Source organism: Nannospalax galili, unplaced genomic scaffold (assembly GCF_000622305.1).
Source record: "Nannospalax galili isolate Female #2095 unplaced genomic scaffold, S.galili_v1.0 scaffold1477, whole genome shotgun sequence".
Lineage (NCBI taxonomy): Eukaryota > Metazoa > Chordata > Mammalia > Rodentia > Spalacidae > Nannospalax > Nannospalax galili.
The window spans coordinates 1,569,918-1,583,899 of record NW_008339642.1 but is presented as its reverse complement, the minus strand read 5'-3'; the positions used below and the strand labels follow the sequence as shown (position 1 = coordinate 1,583,899).

At 39.9% G+C, this 13,982-nt stretch overlaps 1 protein-coding gene across 2 annotated transcripts in view; it reads right to left on the bottom strand.

Moving 5' to 3' along the window:
• Positions 1 to 268: 268 nt before the first annotated feature.
• Hao1 (hydroxyacid oxidase 1) overlaps positions 269 to 13,982 on the bottom strand; it is a 51,281-nt gene continuing 37,567 nt past the window's right edge. For both annotated transcript variants that reach the window (XM_008834355.2, XM_029564147.1), the window contains 4 exons: positions 9,592 to 9,683; positions 4,668 to 4,826; positions 4,494 to 4,563; positions 269 to 2,228 (listed from right to left, as the gene is read on the bottom strand). In XM_008834355.2, the coding sequence (XP_008832577.1) occupies positions 2,158 to 2,228; positions 4,494 to 4,563; positions 4,668 to 4,826; positions 9,592 to 9,683 (392 nt within the window). In that variant the 3' untranslated portion in view covers positions 269 to 2,157. The remainder of the gene's footprint in view (positions 2,229 to 4,493; positions 4,564 to 4,667; positions 4,827 to 9,591; positions 9,684 to 13,982) is intronic.

Genomic DNA, 13,982 nt, shown 5'->3' with positions numbered 1-13,982 from the left:
AAAGTACATGCAAATGTAACAACAGAACTGAGAGGGATGTGTAATCAGAGCAAGCCATCCCCGCTTCAGCCATTCCTGTAACGTATTTGTTTCAAGGGAATCCAAATCCCGCTTTTAAAAACCAAAAGGAGACAATTGTATCTTTCTGATTATGGAAAAGTATTCCAACATAAAGTTTTCAGGAATCATTCAACTCTGAAGACATAAATGGAAATCTATATTGCATAACTTGGGATTTGAAAAAATTACAAGACATTCACACATTAAGGCGAGTTATCCCCATTCTCACTGTAATTTGAATAAAACCCGCTTTGTGGAGCTTCATTTCCCAAGATGTTAACATTCCAAGGCAACATCATCCAACAGCGTAGCCAAAATGAATATTCACACTAACAACAAAGGCATTTATGCATCAGTTGGGAATATCTCTGTTCTCATTAATATTAATTAGAAAAGACAACATGATATAATATGGGGATAATATTTCCTCTTCACATCTGGAGAAAAGGATAAAAGCTAACTATTCATCTTTTATCAGAGTAAGTGATTATTTATTTTAATCAAACAGAAAGAATTTCAGAAAGACAATCTATGTTTATGTCTATGTTAATATTTAGCAAAGCTTTAGGTCTTCAAGGCTGAATGGAGGAGACCACAGACTAATAAAGTGTAGTAATACAGCAATATAATAATCATCTTTTAAGATGGTGAATCTCTAAATGGCTTTGTTCAATTCTTCAATATGGAAGATGTTTAAAATTGCTTTGGATACAAAGTATACTTCCCACTTGTCAAAACTCTTTGGGAATTAAACTAACAGGCCAAGGACTGGCATCTTTACAGTCGCCAGGTTCCATACTCAGAAGGAATTCTGTTTGGGGTCTGATACTCTGTGACAGCTGACTTAAAAACACTAAAAATTTTTCTTTTAAATTTATGTCTGACCAGTGAAGTTCGGTGGGTCAAGTGGAGCATATGCTGAGGGCTGGGAGTCCAGGATGACACGCTGTCCCTTCTGCCACACTTCCACGCCACAGGAATGGGTTCCCGGCTGCTGGCTCAGCTGCTCTGCTCACTAATGGCTGTTCTCCACCATGGCCAGGTCATGTGCATGAGCACAAAAAGGGCCAAAGCAAGGCCCAGGGTGGCACCAAAATCACCCCAAAGGTCTCCACTTGCCCTGGTGCAGTGCCCCCAATTCCCCGTATCCAAGGAAGTATGGCTTTAAGCAGAAAAAAACAAAAGATAACACATCAAATTAAGAAAAAGACTATGGGATAAGGAAATGGAGTTTGTGCCTTCTTTCTGAACAAGAAACCCGAATTTTCATAGGCCATGGCTTCACAAAATATATACTTGACCCTGAGTCTGACTATGAATGAGAAGGAAAGACTAAAGAAAGGGTCTAGGTGGAATCAGGAAATCAGCGACATGTACGTAACAAGAACTATGCTTTGAGTTCCAAAATTAAAGCACTTCCACATTGTCCTGAGTGGACTAGATAGATCCTTTTCAAAAGGCCTTATTTATTTCTGATTAAGAGGCAATGTATACTACAAAGCATTCATCTGTATTCACACATTAACTATATGGCTGTAAATTTATGTTCAAAGAAACAAGGTATTAAAAATGACGTTTCTAGAAAATCACAGATTAGCACCATCCATTCCAGTTTTACCCGTGCTTTCTCAGCATGGCATCTCATGTTTCGCTGGGCATTTCAGTATTTCCAAGCTGAGCTTACAGTATAAGAACCTCTATCTTAAGGATATCTTACCACAACACAGGTTAATAAACAGTGAGGTCATTATCTTTTACCTCAGCTCTCTATGTCCAACTTTACCAGAGGATATCTTTTGTTTCCCAGCACTTTAGCCCACCAGGGGATGACGTTGTCTAAACACATTTTCAATGTTTTCTTTTTAACAGTTAATATATTTCCAGGATACAAGTCCATTTCTTTCTAAAAGGTTCCTAGGACACCCATTGAAAAGTCAAAAGCAATGAACGAAAGGGATCTCTATTTTGTTGGAGAAGAACGACACCCTTTGTATTGAAGTGGGGAGTTACAGACTGTGGTCACCCTCTGCACAGTGTCTCTTTGTCAAGTAATACACGCTGAAAAAAATAATACAGATGGGAAAATATTGTGCACTGTCAGATCTTGGAAACAGCCAAAGGATTTTTCCTCACCAATGTCTTGTCGATGACTTTCACAGTCTGGCACCCTGAAAAAAATAATGCATACATTTAATATGAAATGGATGCAGTAATAATCAGGCAGGTAATCGTTTTCCCAAGGAATGTAAAACTTGACAAATGTAAGGTTTATGATTCAAGGTAGGCTTGCCAAATCTTATGTGGCATGAGACCATTTTTATTACCTAAACAGTCCTTAACACAAAATGACTGGCACATATTTTTATTAACACAAAGAGTGTATTCTTTCTGCCACATTTAATAGAGAGCCAGAGGCTGAAAGCTCTCTTTTAGGATATGTCTGCAGCAAATTAAAATGTGTAGTGAGGATTCACAGAATGGCATTCTTCTCGTGAAGGCTCTGACAGGCTCGGGCTGCACAGGAGCAAAGAGACGATCCATCTCGGGAGCTGTAGCTATCTGGCGATTTGGACCATGCGAATCACAGGAAAGGGATCTCACTTCACCTTTACATGGGGAAGCTGGTAGTGCACTCAAGGCTTTATTTTTTTCAGCTAGAGGTTCATTCGGCATAAAACTTTATGGAATCCTCAGTAATAGCACCACTTGCTTATTAACTCTTTTAACAAACATTTGTTGTTTACGTGCCGGGCACCGTTCTCCGCACTAAAAACACTGCTGTGAATTAGAGATGGAAAGATCTTTGTGTCAGACTTTTCATATTCTACAGAGAAAGTGGTAATGCATGCTGTTTTAAAAAATAAACTATGACAGATGCTATGCAGGAGGTGACAGATGTTAAAGACGAAGAATGAAAGGAAGAACAGGGAAAGGAAGCCGGGGTGTGGAGGATGAGCAGTCAAAGGGGTCGCTTTGTAAAAGAACAGTTCACACAAAAGCCTGACTGGCAGAGAAATCCGTGCAGATGTCTGGGGAGCGTTCAGGACAAGGGGAGAGGCAGCACAGAGGCCGCAAGACTGAAACACAGCTGATTAAGTTTCCTCAAAGGGGTGAATGAGACTTGAGTGCTATAAGGACAACAAGGGTGACTGCTGTGACCATAAGGGTCACAGAGTCCTTGTAAACCACTGCAAGGACTTTGGCATAAATGCCGAATAAGTCAAAATCCACTGGAGGGTTCTGAGCACATGAAAAACATAAGCTAAGTGAATGTTAAAAATGGCCATCCTGGCTACCTTGCTCAAAACATTGAGAGAAGGAATATAGGCAAAGATCAAAAGGCAGATCCCCAATCCTCACAGCAAGAGAGAGGATGATGGGGCAGTCAGACCGTCAGAGTCGGGGTAGTGACTGAGGTCAGATTCAAGTTATGTTGTAATAATGGAACCCTTCTGGATGTCCAGATGAGAAAGAAAAGGCAAGACTTGAGAGCTTGGGCCAGGACAACTGAAACTTTGGTCTGAACATGTAGTGAAGTGGAACAGATGTAATAGAGTTAGTGGCTTTGTTTTCATTAGGTAGAGTCTGACCTGTCTCACAGCCAAGTCATCAAATTGACCAGTTAGATCTATGCATGTATGGATTAAGAAGAGAGAGAGCATGGTGCTTCACCTACCTTTGAAGTGTTCATGCTTACCAAAGCATCTCTATGAGCCTGCAAGGTACAGGCTAAGGAACTGTCACAGACCTATGCATACTGTAAAACCCCTTGGTCCCAGAGTGCTCTTCAGAGGAGCTACAAACAAAGCCAACTGCAAATTCAGTGTGTCCCAACTGTTCCATTCTCTTCCCCTCAAATCTTCTCTATACCAAGGAGCGTAACCAAAGAAGAAGCCCAAGTGGTTAGGTGACAATGAGAGCCTGTTACAGTTTGAATCTGGAGTGTTTATCACAGGCTCGAATGCTGCATGCTGTGGAACCTTTAAGAGGTGAGGCCTGGATGGTGAAACTAGGCCACTGAGGGCAGGTCTCTGACAGTGGTAGCTCAGTTCGTCCCTGCTTCCATTTCCCTCTCTCTACTTCCCACACCACCACAAAGTAAACAGGTTCTTACTGTGGTGCCATGAACACTGTGATGCTTTCCCTATCATGATAGATGAGATTCTTTGAAGCCATAAGCTCAAACACATCTTCCCTTGAATAAGTTGTGTGTGTGTGTGTGTGTGTGTGTGTGTGTGTGTGTGTGTGTGTGTGTGTGTGTGTGTGTGTGTGTGTGTGTGTGTGTGTGTGTGTGTGTGTGTGTGTGTGTGTGTGTGTGTGTGTGTGTGTGTGTGTGTGTGTGTGTGTGTGTGTGTGTGTGTGTGTGTGTGTGTGTGTGTGTGTGTCAAGTAGTTTGTCATAGCAATGAAGAAGTAACTTGTGCATAGCCTTACCACTCAGAGCCATGGCCAGCCGGAACTCTTCCTTCAGAATCTCTAAGACATCTTGAACACCTTTCTCCCCCTAAGCAAGCAAAATTTGTAAGACCATTGGGCATAACAATCTAATTTCATGCATTTATTTCACTATTCAAGTATTTTATATTATTTATTTTCTTCTCTAATTACCTGGAAAGCCAACCCCCAGATTATGGGTCTCCCCACAAATACAGCCTTGGCACCCAGGGCCAGAGCTTTAAGAACATCAGTGCCTTTCCGTACTCCCCCATCCAGGAAGACTTCTAGCTTCCCTTCCACAGCCTCCACAATTTCCGGCAGGGCATCAATCTATGGAGAGAAGCAGGAAGAATGCAGCACTATCAATGGTAAAATTGCTACCCAGCTTCACCTCAGGTGACTCCAAACCCACCCAAGGGAGCTCAGAGAAAAAGACCTAAGCAGGTTTAAGATGAATAATGAAATCATTCCTCCAGGAAGAAAAAGTGAAAATACTGCTGACTACACACTCAAGCAAATTTAGGATTGTATAGCTTGTATTTTTTTCAAAGACTAGCTAAATTTTCTATTCCTGACATTTAAACTCAAGTATTTTATTTAAAAAAATAATAAACATAGTTTTAGAATATTTGATCTTTTATAAAAGTAAATGAAGTATTTTATTGGTAACATTATTTACTGAAAACTTACGCTTAAAATTCACATTTAATAGTTCAAGCAGTGGTGTTTACAGTGTGGCTAGTTTCTGATTTCCTTGCCTAACACACTTTACATGCCGATATGCATCTAATCACTGTGAAAATGTTTTCCTTCCAATTAAAGGAATCTGGCCACTTTGTTGCAGGTCCCTGTCTTGACTGGCAGTTGATGATGGACTCTGCTTACCACAGAGAATCCCCACAAGGTCTAAGCAGTGCCTTACATTATCCTTCCTGAATCTCCATACTTCTAATCCATTTTCTTTGCAAGACAGTTTTATAGTTTCTCAAAAAACAAACAAACAAACAAAACAGAGTGTACTTTCCCACACCTTGACCTTGACCTTGACCTTGACACCAACATGTGAGCAGAAGAGGTAAAGAGCCATTTCTGGGCACTGACCTTCCACATTGTCAGGTTTTTTGTGCCTCTGTCATTATCATAAGTGTCCCCTGGATCATGTTCCCTCAGATCATGGGCCCCAAGAGGACTAGTCAGGAAGCAGAGTTATCTGAGTCAAGCCCAGCTGTACTAAAACTCGGAGCCAGCCAACTAGCGAGTCCCAAGCTTGGATCAGGAGACCGCAGTAACAGGATGTTTCAAAGGAATAAATGTCAATTTAAATCACTGAGTTTCTTCCTGGAGCCACAGCAATAACTAACTAATACAATTGACTCATTAGATGTAGGTGAAAATCTATAGAAATTACCTACACCCATTTCCAAATGTTTAGATCTAAAATGAAGTCCCGAATCATGTAGGCCGTGAAGCTACCGCACACTTAAGCCATACTTTTTCCAGAAATAGTGGTGTTGAAATCACTCAAAGGCTTTCCTACTTCTCCTCTAAAATTTTAGTAGCTAAACTTAAATGGAGTTTTATGTAAAAGGCTGAAAGCCAAACAGAGCTACAATTTGGAGGAAGTAGAGGCAACACTTGGCAAGTGGCCCCTAAATGTTTGGCAGGTAGTGAAATTTTCCCCTTTCCCTTTTGGCTTCTGTGCCTTGCCAAACATGCTTAGGATCCATTTACATACATCCCCTTCCCTATACATAGCCCTCCTTTTACATTCAGGCAAGTTACACCAACATATAAATGCTGCAATTTCCAAGCGATGATGCAAGCTATAATTAAGCATATTTCCCCATTTGAAACCAGAACCAAAGAAAAATATTAGCTAGCTTGGGTTCAATACACATTTTCAAAGTCAAACAAATTGATTCTGTTTATGTTATTTCCAATGCCTCACTTGGCCTAAAAGTATACTAATAATGATAGCTAAAATATGAATCCTGGATTATAAAATGGAGCCGTGTTTGCGTTTCTGTGTCTGTGAACAGGTAAGTCCTATCCAACGTTAAGCAATTCTAGCCTCCCTCTTTCTTTTGGTAGTTTTACTGGATATCTATTACATGAAACAGTTGTGATCAGGGCAGACAGAATGAAACACTACAGACAAGCTCACTAACATGGTTCTGTGTGCTTCCTTCTTTTCCATTGCCACAGATCCATGTAGCATCCATTGTTATTCTCTTGACTATGGAACCTAAAATGCTCAAACCAAAGCAGCTGACCATAAAAAAAAGATCAAGTTAAATCAGAGCTGCTTTAGTCAAGGCAAAGGAAACAGAGTCCAAGCCATTGCCATTAAATCCCCCTGACTTTTTCCCAAACCCCTACCTATACATCACAGGACAGACCAAGCACAATCAGAAAAACAACAGCCCTGAGGTTTAACAATCACAAAAATGGCACCAGTGATAACCCTCTTTATCTTCATTTCTTAGTGGATTATGTCCCAGTAAGGCATGGGTAGGGTTGGGGATGGGGATCTGAATTGTGACTTGCTTTCACTAATGAACCATGAGAGACATGGACACTGTCTCACTTCTAAGCCTTGGTTAATAGATTGGGCTGACTCTTCAGGAAGCCTGCCTCTTCATGAAAACAAACTTTCCCAAGGGCTAGGAGATGTGAGACAATGAGCCTATCCCATTATCCCATACCAGGCTATCCCAACAGACCAAGCAGCTGGTAACAGGCACCGAAGTGCCTGTCAAGACCAGAACCCACAAACTCACAGTTCCTAGTCCAACTGTCAATCCTCAAATTTGGGAAAAGTAAAATTAGGTGTTGTTTTAATTAGAAAATATCAGGGTGATTTGTTACCTATCAAAGCCAATTAATAAGTAAGCCTTAAGAGTGACAAATATATAATATGCTTTTAAATTTTATTTTATATTTCTATAATTTTGGCACTAGAGATCAAACCCAGATTCTCACTGGGTAAGTACTGTACCACTGAGCTCCACCTCTAGCCCCAAGGACCCCTTTTAAAAGAAAAAAATAACATTTCGTAGGTCATACAAGACATGCCCAAGGATTCAATTTGAGAATCACCAAATTAATTACACAAATGTTTATTCAGTGAATATGTTTTGAAGCTAAGAACTTTTCAGTGGAAATAACAGTGTATGTGTAAGTCTTAGGTAGTTTGGGTCCAATTGGCATCAAAATGAAACGGAAATTTGAAAAAAGATTTTAAGGATTCAAACACTTTAGAGAGTATGTCTTGAGAACACAGTTTCAGAAGTTCTAATTGGACTGGAGATATAGCTTAGCAGTAAGAGTGCTTGCCTTGCATGTTGCTGGGGTTTTATAACATGCAAGTTGTAAAAAACTTGAGTATCACCAAAAAAAAAAAAAAGCAGTTCTAAAGCCTTTAGAAATTAACTTTGTTCTGCCATATTACTCTCAAATTCCTTTAAAGTCAGTCTGAGTCTCATTGTCATGGTGATAGGAACTTCAAGATGAGCTTGGATGTTTAAATTCCTTTCAGGCATAGTAGAGGCCTGTCAGCAGTTCACAGAACAATCTGTAAAGATGAACTTAAGTTAAATTACTGGTCTAGGAATTCAAGTGATAAGTATTTCCCCATACAAAGGGACTCTACAAGGTACAGAAATGTAGACTCTTACCATCCAGCCGCTTTCTCATAAAACTACTACAACACTGAGAGCTAAGGCATCAAAGTCTGAGTGATCGCTCTCCCACCTCTTAAGTGAGTCAAAACAATAACTCAAACCCAAGACTCCTACTTCAGTGCTCCTCCATGACGTCATACTTTCCCTGTGCCATGGCTTATGATGTAAGCAAGTCTACAAGACAGTAAGACCTTCTTTCATCCAGTAAAAATTTTTATACCACACTCTCCTTCAAGTCTTTGGTCACTCACCTCTAAACCCACACAGCAAAGGAAAAACACCTTTCACCATAAACTGACTCCTTCCCTATCTCTCTCCCCAGATGGGCCTTAAATTTGCTCTAAGTATAAGGCAAGACTCAAGCAAGTATCTCCTCTCATGCACACAGCATGCAAAGGGGAGGGTTATTGTTTTTTTAAAAACAGACTCTGAGACCACAACTCAAAAAGGCCTTTTAGATAAGTTTCCATATGCCCTCGGCCAGAGGGAAAGAAACCACACCATTTAGATATTTTCCCCTTAAAATCTAGTTAGATTTGATTTCAGTAGATTTATATTTTATTTTTAGAAAACAAACTTAATTTGGCCCGCACACTGAGTCTATGTCTTCATGCACAAGTAAGGCATAAATCTGGGAAATGCTTTGAGCTGGGACCAACTTCTCCACCCTGCTTCAAAGAGGGCGTCACCTTCCACCTCTTTTTTACCTACAGGCAACATTTAATATCCCCCAAAATGCTGTATTTGTCGGACCCAGACTGAGGGGAAAGGGCTGACAACCTCCAGCTTTATGATTTTAAATCACAGTGTAATCCCACAGTACATAGACTTGGTTGGTAGGCACTTTTAGAGCTTTAGGAAAGAGTGTAAGTACCTGTTGCATGCCAGTGTTCTCTGATGGCCTGTCCTCTGTCATAAAACTCACTAAAGTGGTCTGTAAACTTAACACCCTAAAAATGAAACAAGAATTCACTAGCTCTCAATTTAATTATTCATTCGCCAAAGGCTCTTGTGCTCCTGCAATTGTCTGTTCATTCATTCCTTTCCTTTGCTTTGCTATGACTTAAGCGCTGTCATTCTGTTCATCTCACAGCTTCTCATGACCTGTGGGTTCCAAGATAATCCCTACCTTATTGCTGAATAGAGCCTTTAAAATGTTTATAAATGGATATACGGGGCTAGTTAAAAATAATTGCATTTGCTAATTTAGATAATTCAGTGACATTTAAAACCTAAAATCTCACATAATCACACACAGCATTCACCTTAAACAATAGCAGAAAAGCTCACACGCGTGCACACACACAACACACACCACACCCCACACACACACACACACGAGGCAAACAAATTCATAGAACAAGGATGAAAAGAAACCCCGAGTAGAAATCCCAGCCTGTTCAGAAGCTCACAGTGGCTGGCACCCCATCCAGTTGTCGAGCCCCGTGGTTGGACACCAGGATACCATCCACACCATGTTTAACGGCCTCCCTTGCATCGTCACCTGGAAAGAAAAAAAGCATCAACCAATGGAAACAGCAAAAGGATGAGAGACGTGGGCTCAGATACTTCAGCATTTGGACAAAGGCAGGCTGAACTCACTCCCATCCACCTACTTTAACACTTTTAGCATTACAATACATCCAACAGTTACATTTAGAACACTAGTGGTAGTTGTCCTCAACAAAAGTTATCACTTGGAACAATGTAATTATGAAATAGAACTATCACTATATCGTAAATAGTCATAGAATTTATCTCTGTAAGGAGGTACTTCTATCAACTATATTTTACAAGATTTATTTATTTTTATATGTACCTGTGTGTGCCTGAATGAGTACATCTGCACCTCATGTATGTGGATGCCCACAGAGACCGAAAGAGGGTGTTAGCTGCCCTGGAGCTGGAATTACAGGTGGTTGTGAGCTGCCCAATACGGGTGCTGGGAACTGAACTCAAGTCCTCTGCAAGAACAGTAAGTGTTCTGAACCACTGAGTCAGCCCCTGTTAATTATTTTTAATTAGTAAAATCATACCAATCTTATCATGTACCAGAAATTGCTACTCTGCAGTTTGTAGTGTAAAATATGTATGTGGCAAGCATCATCAATGCAGCCACCAAGGAATGATCCATTCCAAAATAGCCTTTAATACAAAGTTGTCATAATTTCAGTGACTATTTTGTTCTGTTTGTTATATTCTTGAATTTAGCTCACTGAAATATATTAAAATATTTAAAAATAACTGTCAACATATTTTAAAAGCTTTGGTGTTCTGGGACTGGAGAGATGACTCAGCAGTTAAGCACACTGGCTGCTCTTGCAGAGAACCTGGGTTCAGTTCCCAGCACCTACATGGCAGCTAACAACTGTCTGTAACTCCAGTTCCAGGGGATCCGACACCCTCTTCTGACCTCCACAGGCATTGCACGATGTTGGTACACTTACATACATATAAAATAAAATTAAAATATCTAAAACATTTTATGTTCTAAACTATTTTAGAATACTTTCAATGAACCTCAAGTACATAATTAAGTAAAATCAATTTGTTTAGTGTCTTGGAAATCAAACTTTGGAGAGTTCTAAGCAGGTGGATACAGAAAATATACATTATCTCTAAATTCAGCAATGGAGATCAAGGGCCAACTTAGTTAAGGATGATTTTGAAAGACACAGGGCAGTTTGTAACTGTGATTTTTAAAATTTCGTGTGGTAGAACACCACTTGGCAAACTCTGTCTTGGAATACTAGAATGGAAATATTTTTAAACAAGATAGTATTATAATTCTAAAACTATGGGTCCAGATCAATGTTAAGTCTATGTGTTATAGGCTGACTGCCTGCATCCTCCCAAAATCCCTTTGAAGCCTTAGTCCCTAACTAGGACAGTATTTGGAAGTGGAATCTTCGATAGACCATTAGGATTGGATGCATTCATCAAAATGGGACCAAATAAGAGATATTTTCCTTTTATAAGAAGAGATATCTCAAAGCTCTGCCTTCCTCCCTTCTTGCAGAACAAGATAAGGAGAATCCTCTCCAGAAACTATCTATGCTAAGCCCAGACTCTCAGCCTCTCGAACTATAAGAAAATTCATTTCTGTTTTCTATGGTATTTCGTTATAACAACCTAAATTAAGACTAAGGCAGCTGAGACTCTGCCTTTAAGGATTGCCATGACAAACTCTAAGATGCAATGAAATCACACAACACAAAAGACGATCTGTTACATGAATTGTCAGGACTTACCAACTGCATATAGTGTCTGATGCACTATGACTTTATAGAAGTTTACATTCTAGGTATTGTGAAAGCAATATGCATTCAGGAGAAAATGCACTTCATGCTTTGAATTCAGATCTTTCCTCAGGCTAGTCCCATACTCTTTCTGTCTCTGGGCCCTGCTGGTAAGTCAGAATCCTGAGGCAAACAACCAATATTGCACAATGTACTGTGTTGGTGGTACTTTTGAGATATGGGTATTCAACAAATTACACAAGATGTTTAACACGACTATAAAACAGACTTGTTAGATGATTTTTGCCCAGCTGCAAACTCATGTAGGTGTCCTGAGGGCATTTAAGGTGGGCTCTACTATGCCACGGTATGTATCAGGATATAAACCCATGGCAGTGGCAGATTATCTGTAATCTATATGCCTTCTCTTCACTAGTAAGCCTGTGTGTGCTGCATGTTTGGTTATTTACTTTGTAAATTTGTGATATTCTATATTTTATATTAAATTCGCATTTCTATGAGACTGTTTTGGCTTTCTGGGGTTTTTTGTTATTGTGAATTTATTTGTTGACAATTTCGTATGTGTATATAACACATTCAGGTCCCACTCATCCCTCCATCCTCACTTTCCTCCTCATACTCCCACCAACCCTCTCCCTCCCATCAAGTCTCCATCCCACTTTTATGCCTTCTTTGCTGGTTTCCGTTTTGTTTTTTGATCCACTGGGCATGATGTTACCCACTGAAGCGTGTGCCTACATTCCTGAAGATAGCCACTAGCTCCCTTCCCGCTGGCCTGCCACTGGCTCCCCTCCCCTATCTGTTTACTGGCTCAGTGTGTGAGTGTCATGCCCACAAGGCAGGGTTTCCCAACCCTCCTCCCTGCCATTTGGCTCTTGATGAGTTTTCCACCCCTTCTCCCATGATGTCCCCTTTACTTTCTGTTTTAATCCAAACCTGCATTTCTCCTGCAAGATCATATTGCCACTTCTAAAATGCTCCTGAGAAAACAGCCATCCTCAGCATGTCAAGATGCTGTTCCATCCCATCAATCACTTCCGCTTTACAATTTATTGACACTACAGATTTGGAGCATGCACACTTTGTTACACAGCTTTATTTTCATAGATTTCTGATTGTCTTTCTTTTGTTCCAGTTATTATGAGACTTTGGCACATCCTCAAGTTCTCGAAATCCTTTGGTTATTCTAAGTAATCATCTATTTGTTGTCGTATTCCCCCCTTGAGTCAGCCGCCTGGAGCTTCCTGCCTTCTGCTTCGTTCTGCATCTGTTGTCATCCTATAACACTCTCCTGTTTCCTCTTGGCTGAATAGCTCACAGACTGATGTATGTCCTCGTTTGATTTATGCTTTTATTTGTTTGCAATACACTCCTTTTTTAACTATGTGAAATCAGATCTATAGGAAGTAAACTATCAGCACTGGGATGATCTCGCTGTGTCTGATGTCCTCGAGGTCTGGTGGAACACTCCTTAGGCTGAGAATTCACTGTCCTGAAAACCTTACAGAACTTTCCCCTTGTTTTCTAGGACCCATTGTCCACCTGAAGACAACTTCATTCCTTTGTAATAAGCTACTTTCTTGATTATCTCTCTTTATATTCATTTCGTTTTACTGCAGTTTCATCTGTAATAAGATATAATTTGGTTTTTTAACCTATGACTTACATTATCAAAATTCTGTCTGACTTTAACAAGTTCTTCCTATGTTCTCTTCATGCTTTTCCTACTTGAAATGCCTGTTAGATATCTACATCTTAATGTGACCCTTACATCTCTTATGTATTCAATCATATTTTTCTATACATCTTAGGTTCTCAATGTTGTTTTTTACTTGGGGAAACGTCACTGACTTTTGTTCAACCATTCAATCACTTCATTTTTAATTCTGTATATCACAATTTTAATCTTTCTGACCTCTTTTTTTCCTTTTTTCAGTTTTTTAATTGAATTTTTGCAAATTTCATACAACACATATTGATCTTATTTAGATCTCTTCACCTGTCTGTGCCTGCCTTACAACCCCTTCCCAGTTTCATGTACTATTATATATGTGTGTTTATTTATTTATGTTAAGACCTATAGAGTCAAATTGGCATCCCCTAATGCCCTTGGGCATGGGCTTATCCACTGGAACCTGGTCAATCTCTTTTTTAGACTCACTTTTTCTCTTAAAATCTCAGGAATTGGGTAGGGAAACAGTTAATCGGGTAAAGCACTTTTCACACAAATCTGAGGACCAGAGTTCATGTAAATGTCAGGCAGACATGGCAGCCTAGTTGTAATCTCAGGAAGGTGGTGGAGAAAGGGAATTCCCAGAGTAAGCTAGCCAAACTAGCAGAATCTAAACATTTTGTCTTTATGCATTGCTATTCAATACAACTTTCTGTGATGATGGAAAGGGTCACACTGGCATGACCATTTTATGTTTACAACAATACCAAAAAACATGCTCTTAAAGGAGAGCCTATCCAACAAACGCTGCTAACAATACTGGGTATGCACCTGCAGAAGAATGAAATTAAATCCACTTCTTATCCAGCAT